Source organism: Mastacembelus armatus, chromosome 6 (assembly GCF_900324485.2).
Source record: "Mastacembelus armatus chromosome 6, fMasArm1.2, whole genome shotgun sequence".
NCBI lineage: Eukaryota > Metazoa > Chordata > Actinopteri > Synbranchiformes > Mastacembelidae > Mastacembelus > Mastacembelus armatus.
Genome location: NC_046638.1, coordinates 3,406,815 through 3,427,694, shown reverse-complemented (window position 1 = coordinate 3,427,694; position 20,880 = coordinate 3,406,815). Strand labels below are relative to the sequence as shown.

The 20,880-nt window shown below is 38.4% G+C and overlaps 1 protein-coding gene across 1 annotated transcript; it reads right to left on the bottom strand.

Moving 5' to 3' along the window:
* Nucleotides 1-1,602: 1,602 nt before the first annotated feature.
* rerglb (RERG/RAS-like b) lies at nucleotides 1,603-10,070 on the bottom strand. Its single transcript, XM_026312463.1, has 5 exons — nucleotides 9,816-10,070; nucleotides 7,813-7,869; nucleotides 7,127-7,200; nucleotides 5,212-5,360; nucleotides 1,603-3,710 (listed from the first exon to the last, which is right to left on the bottom strand). Exons 1-5 carry the CDS (start codon nucleotides 9,865-9,867, stop codon nucleotides 3,425-3,427), a joined length of 618 nt encoding a protein of 205 aa, XP_026168248.1. The 5' UTR covers nucleotides 9,868-10,070; the 3' UTR covers nucleotides 1,603-3,424.
* Nucleotides 10,071-20,880: the final 10,810 nt, after the last annotated feature.

Genomic DNA, 20,880 nt, shown 5'->3' with positions numbered 1-20,880 from the left:
TTCGTCTGCACTTCTCATTTCTTTGGAAGAAATGACAGATAGAAGAGAAGAGAGAAGAAAGATCACTTTACATTACATGAAGTGTATTTTTCACCAACACAGATTTACACTTTCCTGGTTTTAATAAATGTTTAGTTTCCTGACTTCTTTGTTATTAAGTGCTAATGCCAGCGGTGTTTCTACACTGCTTTCTCCAGAAATTACCTGTCAGTCAAATTCAGCGGGTGGCACTGTGATTTGGTTTTGCTGAGATTTCCTGCTCAGTCTCTGTAGGTGGAGCTCTTTTCTTTTTCCGTTCAGCTATGATGATTATGGCTGCTCCTGCCTGCTACATAGTTGTTTCTGTCCATTCAAAGCCAACTGCTGTTGCTGATATGGGAAATGTAAAATGCATGACTTCCTGTACAGCAGAGGAATTTTCTTTCTTCTGTCTTTCTTTTTCTGTCTTTCATGAGCTGAGCAGAAATGTGTTTGGCTGAAAATGGTTGGGATCATTTGAAATTAAAAGCATAAAAACCACGATAGTGCACGATAGTATAAGCTGCACATAAAAGGAGGCTTCCATGTGTTGAAACATTTAAACGTGTGTCTAGTCGGATGGGAGACCTAAGACAACTGCTCCTGCGAGTCTCTGATGATGATGATTGATATTTGACATAGAAAAAAGTTTGCTTCATTCACTAATTTCTAACAAATGCAAAAAAAGACGCCTGCAGAGATTCATCTTTCATTTGCCACCTGTGCAGCGTTGATGATGATGAACATGAGATGACTGCAGTGCTTCCTGGCTGCTCTTCACCAAATTTTCTCTACTTGAATGTGTGAAAGAAGCAATCAGAGGAAACCATTTTATGAAAAACATTAACTGGTTTATCTTGCATAAGCATCCAGATGTAGCTGCAGGATTTTTTAATGACTCTCTTTGTGTTTGTTTCCCTTTAAATGTTACTTTCAGGCCCAGATTTCACATTTTCACTTAATTTTTTAGGTTGTCTTTCCTCTCTATATTTTGAATTGATTGTGTGTGTTATCACTCAGGCCCATGAGTAGGAAATCATTAAAAAAACAAAGGGCACATCATCATGAGCTATGGGAAGCTGTGCTGCCATCTGGTGGGAACACTGAGAACATTTCTTTGTTTTGGAGGCCAAAATGGTGCATTTCTCAATGTGTCCACCTTCAGAACAGTTATTTTTAACATTCACACAGGAAATTTCTCTCTTTTTTTTGAAAGCTTCAGAGAAACCACCTCTCACGATCATCTAATTAAAGCCAAGCTCACAGCAAAACAGCAGACCCTCAGAAGAACTGAAAGAGACATCCTACTAAGCAGAGTTTAACTTTAATTTCCTCTGGAACAGCCAATGTTTTTACAGTATTTACAAAAGGAATCTGTGTATGTGAACTTATACCTCACAGTGTGTGGTGCCATACCATACAGAATTTCTGGAATTTGATTACTAATACATTTATTATCAATTTGCACCACTAAAGTACAGTATCAGAAATGACAGGTCCTTTATCAACTGTCTTATGGTCTTCACTGTGAGGAGAAATTGTCTCTATATATTGTTTTTCCATCTGAGAACTGCTGCAAACAAGAGATATTTCGATTATTAATGTAACTAAAAATGTTTTTTTGATTATTGGTTACTTAGTTCTGAAAATATGATAAAATTGTGTGGAAAAAAAAGCCTACAGTTATTCGATCAAGTAAAAGTGAACAAAAAACCCAAAATGATTTTAAAATCAGAATAAAATAGGAAACTAGCAAGTATTTGAAGCTGATACCAGTGAATATGTGGCAGCTTGAACAACAAAACAATTATCAGAATTTTTGCTGATTCCTTTTTTGTCAAGTGACTAAAAGATTAATCATCTAATCAATTCAAAATAATTCTAACCCTTGTTTTGTGGGAGCCTGGATAAACGGTCATTAGGAGTCTTAACACTAAATCCTAACCCTAAAGTATAACTCTAACCCCAATCCTGACCCTGATCCTCACAACCAATGTTTGCCCCTTAATCCATGAGTGTGATTATGTTACAAACAAGTGCATAGTAATTAACTATAAACAAGCACTGTGGCTTTCAAAGAGTAGTATTATTATGAAGAATGTCTATATACAGCACAATGTTCTTTAAAATGTTGTCAAATTAATCAAAATGTCTTTTCCCCTCATCTGACGGATCATAAAACCCACTGAGCAGCACAAGACTGAACCGAGACATTCTCCCCACATGGCCATGTATAAAGGCAGGTTCCCCGTAATGCAACAAGATTTTAAAGCAAGGCTTAAATACGCCATGCTGACACTATCATATGGTGTGGTGATATTTTCACTCGACGTGCTGCAGTGTTGGCCGACAGATAGTAACACACTGTGAGCACCTTGGGGAGACTGTGTTGTTGTGTGAATGCACAACAAATATGTTGGTTTAGGAAAACTTGGCTGGAGCTGAACATTTCCCTGTCACTGGCTTATCAACAGGTAATCAGAGATGCATTCCTTCGAGAGCAGACGAACTGTCTGATGAGTGAAAGATGGAGGAGAAGTCAAAGATTTCTATTTCTATGAAGGTTTTATGTAGAAAAAAAAAAAAACGTATGGCAATAAACCAGCCAGAGATTTTGCTTGGAGAGCAACTGTTTGCTGGTGTCAACAGACCTTTTTTGACTGTGTCCACATCAAAACCTGCTAAGTAATGAAAGCTGGCACTGGATGTTTGGTTACATTCATTCAGCCTAGTTTACTTGGTGAGGTACTTTCTGATTTCATGTTGATAATTCTATGCCATATGCAAGGTCTGTTACAACTTACTGCAGACAACAACGAGCACTGTAGACCATCTGAAAGGTGTGAAAGGTCCTACACACCCGTGATACACTCACATGGGTTGGATAGGTTTACGTGTCTGTGTGCAGGGATTTGAAATAGAATAATTCATTAACACTAAAAAATAATCACAAATGGTTATATGGTATTGATACTCAAACATAGCACTGGCACAGGTGGAGAAAATATGTATCTAGTATCAGTGTTTTGTGAAGGAAAAATCTATTTTATGCTTTTCTATCCTGTTAATCATCCTACACTGCTCCAGATTGTGGAACCACAGACTTAATCAACACTGGCTTGCCCTAAACAACCTAATTAGTCTCTTCTAAATAGCTTTCCTAAAGCAAAGACACATTTCCAAGGAAAAGATTTTTACAAGTCTAATATTTGCCTGTAAATTTTGTAGTTGGAGACCCAGAGACGCCTTTCCACCTCGATTCATGCTGCTCACAGTGTGAACACAGGGTTAGTGTCTGGACTGCTGTGCATTTACTCAACAGATTTCAGCTTGTAACCTCTTGGCTTCAACATGGGTCTGTACACACAACATCCCAGTCCCTCCAGTTAATTATCTGCTGGAATCATCAGACCGACTTCCTCCTCTTGCCGAACACGTTGTTGATGAGTTTGGCCATAGACTTGGAGCCGCTGTAGCGTCGTCGGTCAGCTCTGTACTTCAGATGCTCCATCACCTGCCGGATGAGGTGGGTAAAGAGGTTGGCGATGTCCTGGTAGCTCTCGGCTGCTGAGACCTCCTGGAAGTGACAGCGGTTCTCCTGTGCCAGGCAGCGGCCCTCCTCCTCGCACACCTGCCGGGCATGGCACAGGTCCTGCTTGTTACCCACCAGACACACAGGGACCGGCATCTCCCTAAAACAGAAGCATGTCAGGAGGATGTGGAGCCATTTAAATAACCATTTCTTTTTTTGGGAAATTACTCTCAGCTGAAACGTGGGTCTATATAAAACCTCTCCCATCCGGCTCAACTCACTGCAACATTTTGTCTGGAGAACCACTGTTCAATTTTCATTTGTAGATAAGATCCAAAATAAAATAAGTGTAATCCTTAATACACAGTATGAGCAATAAACTATTCTATCAGTAAGAAGAACTGGGGCTGCTTATTACATACATTTAATTTAATTTCTACTTTTATGTCTATTTCTGTTTTTGTTTCATTTTATGTTCTTGTAAGTGAATATTTTGAACTTTATTTATATGAACCTATTTGTGTCCTAGTGCTGCTGTCTTATCTTATATAGTGTTTTGTTCTAGTGAGATGCATCTGTTTGTGACATTTTTCTTGCATGAGTTGATTGTTTTTAAATATTCTTTCCATGTATTTATCCTGTTTATTTACCCCTGACTTCAGCAATTTTGTTTCATTGCAGTTCTCTAATTGTAAATTTTAAATGATCCCCAGTCATGTACTGTTTTCAACCAGCTCAGAACTGCATGAGCAAACCAGAACGCCAAGTTCCTTTCTCGTAGCAAACGTTACCTTCTCTTCTCTTCTGTGAAACAGATATTTTGGCTAATAAAACCTGATTTACACGCACATAAACATGAGCGAGTCCAATATTTCCTTATCTTCATCAAGAAGTACTGATCTCACTGATTTATACTCACATACTTGTCACTCACTATGGAAATTTCTTCCTTGCACGTTATCAAGATGCCTTGGCACCTGACCGGCAGCTTGACGGATGTAGTTGGGCTGTTTTCCAGCAGACTAAACTAGATGCATGTAGGTTTTCAGTGTATCCCTCACTCATCATCATGACTCTTTTATCAGTTTGCAGGACCAGTCAGGACCCAGCATTCCTCAAACGCAAAATTGCATGAGGATTCTGGTTCAGCTTCAAAGAAAGTAGGTCAGCAATAATTTGTTTGGTTTTGTTCTGGTTTTCTTTACTGTTTACAGCATGTACAGTTAATATCGTAGCTGTAAATCATGTTCAGCATTTCATTGCTTGTCACGTGTAACTCTTGACATTTTGGTTTTGGTGATTTACATTTTAACTGGTGCTGAAGAATAACTTCAAGATGAGAATGTTTTACAAGTCTGGATGGTTGTTGTATGAGGCAATAAATACTTGGATTAAACAAACCCTTTTAAAACACATTGGATGACCTCGAAAATGCAGTTACCATGATAAAAACAAGGCCACTCTTAGTTGCTCTTTGATATTTTCAAGATGTGAAGATTTCATTAGAAACACTTTTAGGGTAGAGTCATGGCTAACTCATGAGGCCAGATAAAAACGGACTTAGCTTATCATCTTATTTTTAAAAAGCATTACACATTGTCATGATTGTTGATTTTTAGTTGATCCAATCTGGAAACATAAAGCAGCATGTGGCTTCTGACCCTTTACAGTTGTCCATGCGTGCCTCTCGAATCTGTCGCAGGATGTTCTTAGCATTGATGAAGGAAGTGCGGTCACTGATGTTGTACACCACCACGAAGCCATCTGCCCAATCCACAGGTTCCTCGAGTATGCACCTGGCCTCGGAGTTCTGCAATGAACAACACATGCTTTTATTTTTTTTTTAATCACACTGAGCAGATTAAAGTCGGCGTCCATAGTATACAATATGTGCTGTGTTGTTTGTTTTTACATTACACCACACAGAGATGTTGGAAGCAAATGTCTTTTACAGCATGATGGTGACTTTTATAAGCAACAAACATAAAATATGAGATAAACTATAGATGCTTGGCTCTATGGACGGCAGTGTTCATCAGTTCAACTTAAACCATGAATGCCATGAAATTTTATACAGAATTCATATAGAGAATGAACCGTAATGACAGCTGTGATTAGGTTTACTGCTAATCTGCTAATGTTGTCATTCTAACACATAAAACTAACGTAACAAACACAAGATATCTTCTTTAAAAAATCTGCATGTTTGTGTTTTCATTGTGAGAATTTTAACATGATGTTACAGTCGCATTTACCTCAAATCGCTATTAAGTAAATACTGAAAAAACTGAAAAAACATACTTATATTCTGTGGCAATTTGTTATGATGAGGTATCCAGATGTAGAATAATAGCCTTTGGAAGACGTTGGAGCTTTTATTTCTAACATATTAGAAATTTTCAGGCTGTTGTTATTACCCTGAACTATACCAGCAACATATACAGAGCAAAACCTGAAAGCCCAACCCTAACCCCGACTGACAGCAGAGAAAAGACCAGAAAATAATAATAACCAGATAAGAAGTAAACAGTGTAGGAAGGACAAGAGGCCGGTGGACATGGCTGAGCCCTCAAAGAGCAGAGCTTCAGCACTATTAAAACCTCTTTATTGACTCCATAGTTTCTTTGTGCAGTCTGGGTCAGAAGGGCAGGACATCAACTTTCTTATGAAAGGGTGGTGTACCAGTGAATTTAACCAACAAAGACAATGACCGGCTGTTGTTCTGCTGAGTCTAAGGATATTCCAATGAAATACTAACTCTGTAGTAAATGGCCTCTCAGGTCTTTGGCCTTGTTGAAGGAAAAGTAAGCTGGTTATATGGCTTTTTTCTTCAAGGAGAACCATACATTGCCTCAGGATACTCTCATAAACCCTCTGGATTCCCAACTTTAAATGTTGTTTGGACCGTACACATGCCAACCCCAGGGAAATATCTGGCCATGTTTCACTCAAGGTCATGATCATGTGAAACAGGGTGAAAACCAGACAAAGTTGTGCTGTTACGTGAAACCTGTAGCTCCAAAACATGTTGTTATTACTTCTACACCTCTGGATTGCATCTTATTTGCTGGTTTTAGAGATTTCAACCACACCTGAGCTTTAAAAAGTCTGAACCATAGTGGATACATTACAGAAGTTATAACACTAAAAATAGGAGCGCTCTATTTGGCTTTAACAAGCTGGAGATGACAGGTTTTCACACAAGAGTGAGGACAGTTTATATTGGCAATGATTTTGCTGTTGGTTAAGGTCTGACCTCTAGCCGATGATAAACATCACACAAAACAATGCTATAATGTGAAAGTTAATTTCTAGATGAGTGTATTCTCTTGAAAAATGTAATTTATTTCAGAGTCGCCCATGCATTTGGTGCACGGCAGGAATTAGTCTGAGTAGCTTTCCAGCTGGCCTGATGAAATGTAGGCAGAAACCAAATAAGTCCAAATAGCAATATTTGGAGTTCTACTGCAGATCTGATTTTCTAATTTAAAAAGTTATGGAAAAATATACAAGTGCCTGACTACGCACAGGTTTGGGTGTGTTAGTCATATGAGGTGTGTTTGTGATGTGTGTTACCTGTGAGCAAGGGTCAAAAACCTCCAAATTCAGCTGCCTGCCATCGATTGACAGCCTTTTATGGTACAAGGAGTCTGTAATGAGGATTTAAAGAATCAAATATAAATAATAAAGTGTTGTCAGATCACAGTTTTACACATATCAGACTTATCTGCATGGTTTGTATTCCTTTTACTGTTTTTTTATCATTTTGCTTCAGTTGTAAGATGTGCTGCATGTGTGTTCTGTTTAAAACTTATATTACATTTTAAAAAAAATAATAGCGCTAATGCATAAGATTCAAAAATTAAATGATGCAATGATGACTCTTAAAGTTTGACATTTTGGTGCAGACACTTATTTTCTTTCTTGCTGAAAGTTAGACGAGTGGTTCATTACTCCTCTCTTATCTGTCCATTAAATATGAAGCAACAGCCAGATGGTGTTTAGTTTACTATCAACACTGGAAGTAGCTTTCATATTTATCGCTCAGAAAAAAGCAAAAAAACATATTTTCCAAGATGACAAACTGCTCAATTAAGCCCATAAATCCTGAGGTTGGAATTCACGCGCCTGTAGGTAAGTAAACAGTGACTTCCATGATGCTTGAATACAGTCAATAATGATAGTTATGTTCTATAATAGTTCTTGGAGACCAAAACAAACACACAACAAAACATCATTTCATCAAACCTGGAAACACTTACTGGTGTTTGAGGCATATTCACCAATGAAGCGCCTGGTCAGAAACCGCACAAGGACAGCTGGAGAAAGCAAACGAAATGAAAAGCAACAAAATGATTCAGTAAACTCTCACCCTTCACAGGTGGCAGTGGCAGGGGGGAAATTACCGTGGTTCACTCCTGCAATGAAGTTCCAGCAATCTCTGGGATTGGAGCGGTGAAACTGTAGCCTCACATGAAAGAGGCTGCATGGTTTCGCTGGAAGGTCTTTGTGCATATTTGGCAAGCTAAATGGTTATATTTCCCCCTCTGCTATGCCTCCAGACTGAGAGCAACACATAAAGCTGACTCTCTGGGCCAGTTTTGGTCCCACAGAAAATCTGTTTCAATTAGGAGCTGAACTCTGAAGGGCCTGTGGCTAATGGTGGACATGTCCCTGTGAAGGAGTTATACAGGGGTCATACAGAACCACACAAATATAGATATTACATCTATGCATGCATTCTGAAAAATGCAAGGAAGACAAAACAGCAGTTATTCTGCAGACGTCTTTGTAGTAAAACTTACATATTAAAGAGAAAAACAATTAGGAGCATGCACTGAACGCAACAAGCAGAGCGGCAAATAGCTAAAAACGTATTAAATGGACACGCACATGCACATAGAGCCTCCAGAGGCTACAGCATCTCCACAGTAACAGCTCAGCTTTACTGCCAGGCTGGGAGAATGGAGACGTCCCATTGTTTTATGAAGCTCTTACACGGTGCAGAGTCAGTCAGTCTTAACCACCACAGAGACTGAACACAGATATATGCAACAAGCGCCCAGGCAGCAACAAGGGCCCTATAACTTCGCTATTCTGCCAAGGCAGCGTTTTTCACTACAGTTTAAAAATAAAATCTGGATGTGTTTGACCTTGCTGATGCACAGTATGGTCCCATAAACTGTTGAAAGTATAGGAAAATAATCTGGTGGAAGCGTTGGAAGTTGATCAGACCAAAGTACTGATCTGTTTTACATATGTAAACAAAGAAAAGTGGCTCCAACTGTCTGCACAATGCAGCAAAGCGCTGACTTGATGGAGTAAATTACAACATAAACAAAATTGGAGATGGCGCATTTTACATCTCCTACAGCCACAGCACAGCCTGTTTCATTAAACTTTTATACATGCTGTGTTGTCCCTTTTCCAACCTTGAGACCAGCTCTGGGATACACAGGCAGCAAGAAATACACTCACACAATTGAATTGAATTGAATAGTGCTAAAATACCATGTTTTGTGTAGTTATGTAACACAAAACCCAGCACCAGTCAAAAGGAAAATTTGTGTCTGCTTGTAATTGAAAACATCTTAACCAGTTGTTAGCCTAGCTCACATTCAGATGTCATTAGCTAATTGCTCTAAGTATAAAGGAATTTTAGCAACACTATAATCTGTTCCCTGAAAAACGTGATAACTTCACCCAGTGTTTTTATGGTCAACCATAGACTCTCATGCTTTTGCGCTAGTTAACCTCACACCTGGCCAGACAGGTAATTAGCTTTAGCAACATTGCTTTGTCCTCAAAGAGTCAGGTAGGGTTTGAGGCTACCAACAATTACACATTTTACTCTAAAGACATAAAAACTCAGCTGCCCTTTGAGACAAACAGTAGGAGAAGAAATAGAAATGTGTGTGTGATAGAATTTATCAAATAATTTCTACAGTCTGATGTCACTGTAGGCATGCCAATGGGGACCTATGAAAAAAAAATAACTTACTTGGACTGGATAAACTTTACAATGAGCAGTTTCCCCAAAACTGTCCCACTGCGCCTGAATTCAGTCAGTCTTTGGGTTTGGGACTGTTTGGTCAGTAAAACAAGTCATCCAAACATTTTGGGACGTGGGACATTACAAATGGATTTTTTTTGTGTGTGGTATTTTATAGACAAATCAATTATTCTGCTAGTTTAGAAAAAGTGCAGATCAATCAATGATGAAAATAACTGTTAGCTGCTGCCCTATATATCACCAACCACTCACCTGATTTCCCAGCCCCCTGGCTTCCCAGCAGGGCCAGCTTGATGTCGTTCATGCCTGTGCTCTGTCAGGTCCTCAGCTGGCTCTCTAGCTCTGTGTTATGTCTGGTATCTGGGTTAGCGTCGGCACACTAAATGCTCCTTACAGTCCAGGCTGAATGGGAGTACAGGACTGCCCCCTTCTCTTCCTCTTCAAAGGGCTGTTTCACTTTTTAAAGCCAGAGGAGAGGAGGGAAAACAAGTGCCCCCCTCTTCTCTTTTACTCTCCCTCACACCTCTCTTTTCTCTGTTCTCTGTCTCTCTCTGCTGTGTCCAACATAGCTCACCCTCTCCTCTTTTCTCTCTCAATCCATCTGTTTTCCTTCTTTCTTTCCTCTCTTGAGCCTATATATCTCTCTGCCCCCCCCCCCCCCCCCCCCCCCCCTACAGAGGGGTTACCTAAAGGTCATGACTGACTAAACCTATTGTGCTGTTCCAGCGCTGACACTGTCACCGTTAGAGAAATCTATGGATCTGTGTCATTTTTCATAATGTAAAGTATTAAAGTCATATTCACATTAGGAAAAGAAAAAATATAGATGAAATATAAAAAATACTCAAATGACACACAAATTATTGCATATATACTTTGAGAAAAGCTTCATGTCACCTAAAAATGTTTAACGGTAATACTTTATTTTGTGGGTCCAGTGTTTTCCAGTTCATTTCCTGCAAACCTTCCTCATAATTTCCTACAAATGATTTCTGATATTTAGCTGTAAATTAGTGGGAGATTTCCAGGAAAAACCTGCACAATTTGTCAGTAAATAAAGGAAACAGAGAAAGTATCTCCACAGCTATTAAATGCAACACAAGGAAATTCTAATGTAACTGAGAAGTAGAGATATGCATTCACTTCATTAAATATGCAGCATAAACATCAGTTAAATTAATATTTACTACCAAGGAGATCTATTATGTATGACAGCTGAAACTACATCGTTTCCTAATTATTTTCCTCCAAATTCAAATACATGCGTATGCACACACACACACACACACACACACACACACACACACACACACATAGCATATGTATCATTTGAAAATCCACTAATTCATGTGAAAAAAACGGGTCTGTTGAGTTTATGTGTTTAGGTTCAAGGCTTGGAAGCTGGTGATGAGCATGGAGCCATGGTCAGATGGCTTTTAGGGATGAGACTTTCAGTTGCAGTTTAAACCAGTGAAACAGGGATTTTATTTGGCAGATTGGATGTGATGGAAAGAATAATAATGCACTAACACTGGAAACAAAAATGCAATAAGCCCTTTAATTGATTAAACAAATATAACTCTCTTCTCATGAATTTAATGTCAATATAGCACAGACTGAGAGAGAGTAGACAAAATCATTTGCAGTACAATATCTACACTGAAGTATGATTGTTTTTCTTTTATTGTTAAGTTCATGCACTTGAACGTTTTTAAGGTTAGAAGACCATCATGGTTCTGGTTAAAGCTCAGCAGTGACAAACGAAACCACAACTTCAAAGCCTTTTGTTGTCCAACCCTAACCACACGTGGGACTACATTAATCTTATTATAGGGCTATCCAAATTTGGACTTGTTTTCCTGTTAGCACAACTCAGTGTATTCGTTTAAATCATGTCCACTTTTTTATCATTTTTTTTATTATTTTTTGTTTTTACTGGCAGAAACGGGCTCCTACTAAATATAATTTGCCTTTGGTTAAAATCAGAGTAACTGGATCTTTATTTCCTCAGGAATTAGAGATTGTTGACCTCTTGGTGGTAAGGTCTGTCAGCTTCCTGCTGAGCTCAAGGAAAGTCATTTTATTGAAAGCGGTCAATGTGATTTGAGGAAGGAAAGCAAAGATATGATGGGGAAAAATTTTTGATGACTTTGGTTACGTACTTTATCAAGCGTGCAGTCACAGCTCACCAGACTGAAGCAGTATAGTAAAGTCACGACTTTAAGTGCAGTGTAAAAGCAAAAGCATGAGGAGCAATCTAAGCAATAAAAACACTGATTAGAGCATCAGTCATACTCCTGACATCAAAGTGAATCGATTCAGACGAGCAATTCATCTCCTTCAGCTTCAGCCACCACACAAAATGTGGCACCTACAGCCAATAAATCATTCTGCAGTAGCTTCGATTTCACAGACACGAATGTCAGCCAACAAAATGAATATTCTTCAGGCTAAAGAAAACCACATTTTGGCCCCCTGATCCTCTCACATTCACATTCTGGGCATTTTAGGCCCATTTCAAAACTGGCTTCACTTGATCTTATGTTTGTTGTGTTTAAAGTCAGTGATCCTCTTCCAAAAGAAAATCTTACATTTTACTCTCTGCTTCATGACTTGGCTGCACTCGTCTTGGTGTTGCTGGCATTTAACAAAAATAATTACACTGTTTTAGGCTTTAATGTCGAGTTGTTAGTAAATTTGCATAGTTTCCTTGTAATGGTTGGATTGAAAACCTCAAGCTGTAAGATCGCCATGACCTGATCCTTTTAAACAGTGCACTGGAAATAGGAGTTTGAGAGTTTGTATTCCACATGTTAGTCGATCCATCAAAAATCCTGTCAATCCATTTTCCAGATTTCCTTTTCCAGAGCTAGGAGTACTTTCCTCTTGTTGACTTTAGGACCGTGCAGTTGGACCTTTAAACGCACTACAATAAAACAATGAAATGAAAACAGCCTGACAACATTATGTGCATACAAAGCCATTCATAATGCATGGCATGCATACTGAATGGGCCTTTGAAATGTTTATCAAATTATGCTTGTGAGGATTAGATATCATATACCCTGGAAATAAGCTTGCATGAGGCAGAATAATTGGGAACAGACAGCTTTAGATTTTGAGGAATTCAGATGTGGACAGAAATCACCAACACATCACAGAACAAAGGCGACTGCTGAGAAATAAAAAGCTTAATATCGTATATTAGGAAAATATGCTTGCCCCAGTCACACCTAATCTCAAACCATTAAGGTTTTAATCAGCCTTGATTGCTCGAACCCTTGATGATCTCAGTCAGCTGCAATCACTTTGGCTCAGAAGAACAATACCCCTCGTCGATGCAAATATTTAAATGGCCTTTCGATGGATATTCCGTCTGTAATCAGGAAGAATCACTTTCCTGTGTTTAACTTCCAGGGTGAGCACACAGTGGAAGACCCAGCCATCTATAGCAGCTTTTAATCAGGCTAAGGAAGAAAGCCCATTTCTCCTGAGCTGATATCAACACGTGGCTGGAAAGAGGTTTTCACATGGGACAGTGTCATGTGCCCACAAAACTACACACACCAAGAAACACATTATTCTCTCTCTCTCTCTCTTACACACACACACACACACACACACACACACACACACTAAAAACCTCAACAAATCAACATCAAAGCAACATCATTACACAACGTCTGTGCACCAGGAATCTGTCTGGAAAGTTTCTGTTTATTCTGCGAAATGAGATTATCTGACAAATATGACATGGGAAAAGATTTCAATATGGCTGTTAGCCAACAAGGAGATGCCATTTCAGAACTAAATCGGTACTGATACTGAAGATCATTGGAATTAGGCAGCTAGTCTTGAAAATCATCATCAGTGGATTTATTTACTGTCATATGGCTCACCTGTTTCTTGATTAGTGTAGTTTGAGCTTATCTTAGAGTAGTTTGTCTTAAATTCAGCTTAGTGATTCAGAGATAATACATAATACAAAACTGCTGTGTGAAAAATCCAGCTGTATATTAACAAGGTGAGTGGGCCTGTTTAGTTCATTTTAGATGACCTTAGTCATGTTAGCTTAGTCATGTTAGCTTAGTCATGTTAGCTTAGCTTACATTTAGTTGTTTCATTTGCAGCTTAAGCTAATTTTCCTCCACTTAGTGACATAATGATGCCACAAAAACAATATTACAAAAAAAATAGCCTAATATTTATTTACAAGGTGTGTTTGTTTATTTATTTAGGCTAATACTGAAACTAAAACTGGTACAAAATGGCAAGAGTCAACAAATAATTACCATGATCACAGAGAAGTTTGTCATTTACGCTGTGTAGCCTGCTGACTTACTGCAGGGTGTTGGTCTTGAAGCTTTTCTCTTCAACAATGGAAGAAGTGAAAACGAAAAATCACAATTAAGCTTATTTATCTTTCTTACAAACAGTGAAATTGCCTGATGAGATATGATCAGAGTTGTGGTCTTTACTTTGAGATTCTTTCACTGAAACACCACTGGTCTGAAATGGCAGCTGTAAATCACTTCGACAGAGGTCTCACTTGGTTCTGTTCCAGGAAATTGGAGTTAATGTGACTTTCGTAAAATTGCACCTCCGAGTTCAGCCTATGTCCATCCTCTGCTGTCACGTGCCTTTTGGCTATAGTCCCTCTTTCCCTTCAGAAAGTCACAGAAACATCTTGAACATGTTACCATCCTGAACTTAAATCATGCTGGACTGATGAAGTGCAGCTGCCCATCCCAGCGACTTCTCATGACACGCTTCGTTCTGATTCTTGTGTATTTGGGCACCACAGGAGATGTTTTAACAGTTTCCATAGCTGACAGTTTGAAATTATGAAGTGAAATGACTGATGACGGATGTTGTGTCTGTGGTCTTTGAGCCTATAGAGATGCAATCAAACCACAGTAACACACAGGTAGAGGGTGCTGTTGTTCATGTGCAAAATGTGTGAAAGCTTTGAGGGTTTCCCACAGATGTGAATATATGAAGAAGAAAAAAAATTACAATTAAACCTGCTTATCTTTTCTAGGAAACGATAAAAACCTTTGAACTTTTTTAGAAAAATGATGCGATTTATGGAAAATGTGGTTTCACCTTTTAGGTCCTTTCATTGAAGCAACGCCACAGGTTTTAGATTGCAGCTATAAATCATTGTGACAGAGGTCTCGTTTGGTTCTGTTTCGAGAAACTGGACTTAATGTGACTTTGGTGTTTAAAATTGTACCTTTAAATCCTGTGACCATCCTCTACTGTCTTGTGCTTCTTGGTTCAGTCGCAGTCATTAATTCCCTTCAGAAAGTCGCATAACATCTTGAAAGTGTTACTGTACTAAAGCTGAGTGGCACAGGCTGGATTGATGAAGTGCAGAGGCAGCAGCTGTCCAACGCAGAGACTTCTTAGACTTCATTCTTGTATGTGGCCCCCCACTGGCCCCTTCTTCTTCTCCCTTTTCCAAATTTGGGCATTAGAGCAGATATAGCAACATGTTTCCATAGCTGAGATGTTGAAATTATGAAGGGAATTGACTGATGGTGTGTTGGTGGTCTTTGCGTTTATTCTGAGCTGTAAAACCATTGACATCTCTGTCTTTGGCTCAAGAACATACTCCAGTAAAATACAAAAATTGTGTGCAACATTAGTTTTCTTTTGCGTTATATCCCAGAGATTTTATACAGGGACTCAATCAAAAATACTGAAACATATGTCTTTGCAGAGCCAAATTCTTTACCCATAGTAAGATCAACTTTAATCGTAAAGCTTCAAGGTAGTGCATCTATTTCCAGGACGGGGTAATAAACTGTGAGCTCCACTCTCAACACTGTCCAAAAAAAACATCAAGTACTTATCCTGCTCCCAGACATGATAATTCAAGAAAACAAGATTTTGATGCAATAACTTATCAAGATTGTAAGTGAGGAAATGAGTCTGAATGACCCTAAATAACACAGAGCAGCAGCAATCTTAGTGTGGAGCTTTTAGAGGAAGTCAACATATTAAACAAACTGTTCCAAAGAGATGACGTTCCTGTGAGATGAATGAAAAATATCATGTGTATATTGGTGGCAAATGAATCCTCTCTGGGTTGGTGTAAACACTGGATGCAGGTCTTTATCTCAAAGAAGATGTTCTCCTCTGCAGCTGGACGGACCGTGGTGTTTTCCTTCTTTTTGTGCACATTAGCGATTCACCCGACTCCAGACGGAGTGAGGGGGAGCTGCTTGGAGGCTTTTGATGTGCTTAAATGAAACATCTGCACATTACAACACACAGAAAAGAGGAAAAGAGAGCAGACATGTGACTGGGGTTTACTGGAACGAATAAAGTAGGTTTAAAGGACACAAGCAGGGAATAAACCTCCCTTTGATAAAGTCTCATGGTCAATTTCCCCCATTTTTTCTTAACAAAAACTCCCTCTCATCTTTGTCTGTCTTGATTCAATAGCTGACAAATTTCAAATCCCAGTGGATGTACACACAGATCAAAGACACCATACAGTGTTTATGGCCAGACCAGAGTGGGTTGCAGCAGTCCATTTGAAAGTCTTATTTGGTTCAGTAAAAACACTTATGGTGGAGCTTTTTTCGCTATATTATATTACATAGAAGATCATTTTGACAAAAACAAATGAAAGCTTGAGCTTTCTGGCTCAAATTACGTGCAATTATAACCCTGATTTCTTGTTATTACCCACAGCCCATCACTTTGAGCTATAGGTAATAAGTGGGCTACAGTTTCTCTTTAAATAATCTTTAATCAACACCAACATGGAAATGCAATACACAGCCAGCTTCACTCTGACAACAGATTTTAAACACTGTCCCCTACGCTAGGAATTGACTTTACACTTGAGTCAGTAAAAGAACCAAAGAAATGTTTGCCAAAACTGAGGTTGTACAATTATGTGAAGTCACTTTGTACTTTTTCAGATTTGACAGATTACACTAAAATGAATCTTGGAAGAACATAATGTCCTGAAACACTTAGAAAAGAATTTCATGTTTAAGAGCTGAAAAGTGAAAAATGAAAACCATAATCAGAAAGTGACATCAGCAGCCACAGTGAGCAGACCACCAAGGACTGTACAAGAGGCCAGGAGAAACACAAGCTGTCACTTCTGGTCTGGACAAGTCTGGATTATACAGATTAATACAGACAGCAAAGGTTTGTGACCAGAAGTTACTGCAAAAGAAACGGGAATAAAAAGCAACATGTCCTCCTTAAATTTGTAAATCTGACTCTTTTACAATGTGAAGATCATGTGAATTTCTCCAGCTGCCACAATGATAGAAGGAATATTTTCTCAGTTTCTTCTTACACCATAAAAAGTTTATTCTAAGAGCTGATATACATTCAACATGAGATTTCTGAGATTTGTGTTGTATTTTTAACATCATGTTTTTAGAAATGCTTTCATATATATTGTTGTGTCAGTTGTTAAAGCTCAATCAAACATACAACCTGAAGTGGCTTTTAAATGTAAACTAAGACTAAGGTTTTGAGACATAATTTCCTAGAAATGATTTTCCTGATCTTGTTGTGGTTGTCAACTAATTTACTTCAAGCAGAGACAATTACAAAGGCTTTTTGCAGTTTTAGCTAACAGTGTCTCCACAGTGAGACAGCTCCAACCTCCAGACTTTTCTTTTCTGATAGAAAACTCCGAACTGTGGCCTCTAAATGAAGACACAGTGAAGACTCAGCTTGGGCACAATAAATAGACTGTGGATACTTATTATCTTGCTTGTTGGAGCTTTTTTCATTCTCAGCGAGAACCAACACCTTATGTGCACAGGATGACCGACCCTGATGACGTCAACTATGTCAGAAACCAGCAACCTTTAATAAAAAACAAACACAACGCTGAGACATCTTTCATTACATGTTTCACAACTTCAAACCTTTGACTGCATGTTCAAACACAGGGCTCTGATATAAGGGCTCCCCCTGATGGTAATTGTGTGTAATCACGGCAAACGTGAAGAAATATTCACGGACAGCAACGAGCCAAAAAAGAAATTTCCTTTTATGAGCATGTAAAAGTCATATTGAATTGAAAATAGTCACTAAAACGTATGTTCATTTAAGGGTGGATGTGTTTTAGGGTGCTGGAGTAAAAGTACCACAGTGTAGAAATACTCTGCTCCAACTCTCCAGTTTTAGTTACGTCGCCTAAACTGTGAGTTAGAATTTCAGGAGTGAGTTTTATATTTGTTAATATTTTACTCTTGTTGAAACTTCTCTTTAATTTTCCATTACATGTATTTGGCTTTAAAGCAGGGATGAGACGGGCAGATAGAGGTAAACGACATGTAGTCTGGTTTTCTTTCACTCTTTTTGGAATAAATTGTTGTAACAACAAAAAAAAAACCTTTTAAATAATGATTGTTAGCAGCTGCTTGTAAGAGTTTATTGTTTTTTATTTCCTGTTTTTATTTCTGTTCCATAAGCATTAAAAAAAAAAAAGTACTCTTGACCTTAGTGACAACATCTTGGCCAGCAGGAAAAAAAACTTTATTACTAAAAGTTAGGAAACCTCATGCAGGGTTTTATATTTATTTATATCACCTCATATTATACCTGTTTTGCCTACCACATAGTGAGCTTTCAGGCCCCGATTTAATTATAGAAACGTTAAAGTCACATAACACAAAGTAAAAAGTTACATTTAAGACCTTTGCCAATGTTCATGTTTTTCCCAATATACCTTTTCCTTTTCACTTCAAACAGCCACATCTATCGCTTCTGCACCGGGCATTTTTCAGAAAATCAAAAATAATTTGATTATTTTACAGTCAACAGATTTCATTTCAAATTATTAACAGTATCTATCCCTATTAAAAATGTTTCTACCTGAGACTCTGGAAATACCAACAATTAGAAGATGACACAAAAGTTACGAGTTCTGTATAACTTGTTTGATGAAAAAATAAAAGTACAAAATCATTCTCATGCTTTTCAAAATCAATAACTGAGGTAAATAAATAACATATTTCACTTTTAGCATGTTTTCCATTCATTTAAGCACTTTAACACAACAACGTACAGTTACAGGTAATATCTTTTCCCAGTAAACACATATCTCTTCCTCCTGTAGTTTTCCTTCCTTTTTCCGCTCAGCCATCTGTAGCGAGCCCTGTCTGTTCGCTCCTGACTGGCTGATGGGAACATCTGATCAGGAAAAACCTCCTTCAGTTTGCTCAAGAAAAACACCTCCAGGTTTCGACCGGCCTGGGCCACCTCTGAGTCTGGCTGCAAGGGGGGATACATAGAAAAACAACACAATGACTAATCTAAATTTCCATTTATTCAGATTGACCACCCATTAAGCTAAATCACCCTATGAAAGTCACTGCATGTATAATACTGTATACTGGTCAAGCAGCACTCAGATGTTTTATTTCAGTAAAAGCAGTAATACCACAGTGTAGAACATGGCATGTGTGTCAGATATCACCTTTAGTATTTACTGGTAGATAAACACAATTTGATCACAGATTGTACATAAAGCAAACAAAGAGGAAAATCATACCAGGCCTAGTTTCCTGCTACATGTGGAACTTATTTCCACAGGCTACAGTGCAGAAATAATTCCACTGAAGTAGAAATTTGATTAAATTTAGATTCCAGCATTGTTATGCCAGACTTACGTAATTAAACGTAGCGCAGTTCTTGAGCATCAGCAGGACGTCATTGACAAATTGCTCTGCAGTGAAGTAGTGGAGAGTGTTGCTCTTGTCTAGTTTCCTGCGGATCACTGACAGGTCAATGGGCTTCTTGATTATCTGGTAGTAGTTTCGGGCCTGGAGTAGATTCAGTAAAAATTAGCTCAACACAGGAGAGTTTGTTTGTTGTTTGTTGTTATGTTACAGTTACAGTTTGTTTGGAACATTTTACATATATTTTCCATCAGGATTGTTATGATTATTGCATACAGTTTGTTCTGTTTCTGCCCTGTGGGGTAAATTATATTTTTACCCCTCTGGAGTTGGTCTGGTCATTGGAAAATGTGCTGAAAATGCAACAAAACTTTACTTATTTGTCGTGTAGTGAGCCAAAATAAACGCAAATTAACCTGAACTCCACAGGATAATTAGCTAATCACATGTAATATTTGTCATGGCATGAAATTAAAAGTAACTGCACTACACTGTGACTAGTTATAACAATGTACTGTATATTTGGACAGTTTAATATATGAAATTCAGCCAGTAGTGCCAGGGCGTTTTATATGATCATTTCTGTGAGGTAAACATGTTGCAGTACAGAGGTTTATTGTCGGTGTGTGGGACTGACCAGGGGGCTGACAGGTTCATGAAACGGAGCACTGAGGAGGTGACAGTACAACAGCAGAGTCAGCTTCTCACACCTCTGCAGAGGAAAGCACACATGCAGCTGTATTCACAAACTGAGCTGAACCAGGCCAACGTCCCCCACTACATTACACAATATGCAATTATATATAAAGCCAATGCATTAGGTGCTACTCTATATTTTTGCTGTGGCACAAAATGCATATAATTAAATAACATGTATTTTTAAATTTGAATACAGATACAAACCTAAAGTCTTATAAGTGTAAAACATTGTAGTACAGGACCTAAACTGCTCACCCTTTGGTCCTGGTCGGACAGTGTATACGGAGCTTTGACTCCCCCACAGGTCTGCATGGTCTCACAGTCGTAGGTCTCCACAGCCTCCTGGTCGGATCTGCACAGCGTACACATCCAGTCACCGCTGTAAGACATGCACAGCCTCTGTTATTTTACAGTTTGGATTCTATATTGCACTATGCTAATATTCTTATACTAATATTTTTATACAAATATTTTTTTAATCTGAAACTTCCTGAATTTCTTAATTTTTCCACCTGCAGTTAAAGAATGAATATAATTAATATTCAGTTTGTTTAAAAGGGGGTTATAAGCAGTAATTATTTTTTATTTGTTAATAAGTCATGATGTTTTACAATAAATAAGTCATTAATAGCAATGTTTGCATTTCCAGGTTTTAGACACGTTAAATGTGTTTATTCTTCTGGATTTTTGCTCTTGCATTGTAAAACAGGATCATTTTACTTCGTCACAATCCACAGACATACACAGCTTCTGCTAAGAGGCTGTAAGTTAGCACTGCTTTGTTTTGACTGTGGTTGGAAACCCCTGGTCAAAATTCCAGTAATGCATTGATTGTCATTAAGCAGGGGTGTGTGCAGCAGATAAAAGTATATACAGTGTTTGTACTTACAGTGGGAAGCTGATTAGAGGAGGTATATGGCAGGTCAAGTGGTAAACTTTAGGGCAGCGGT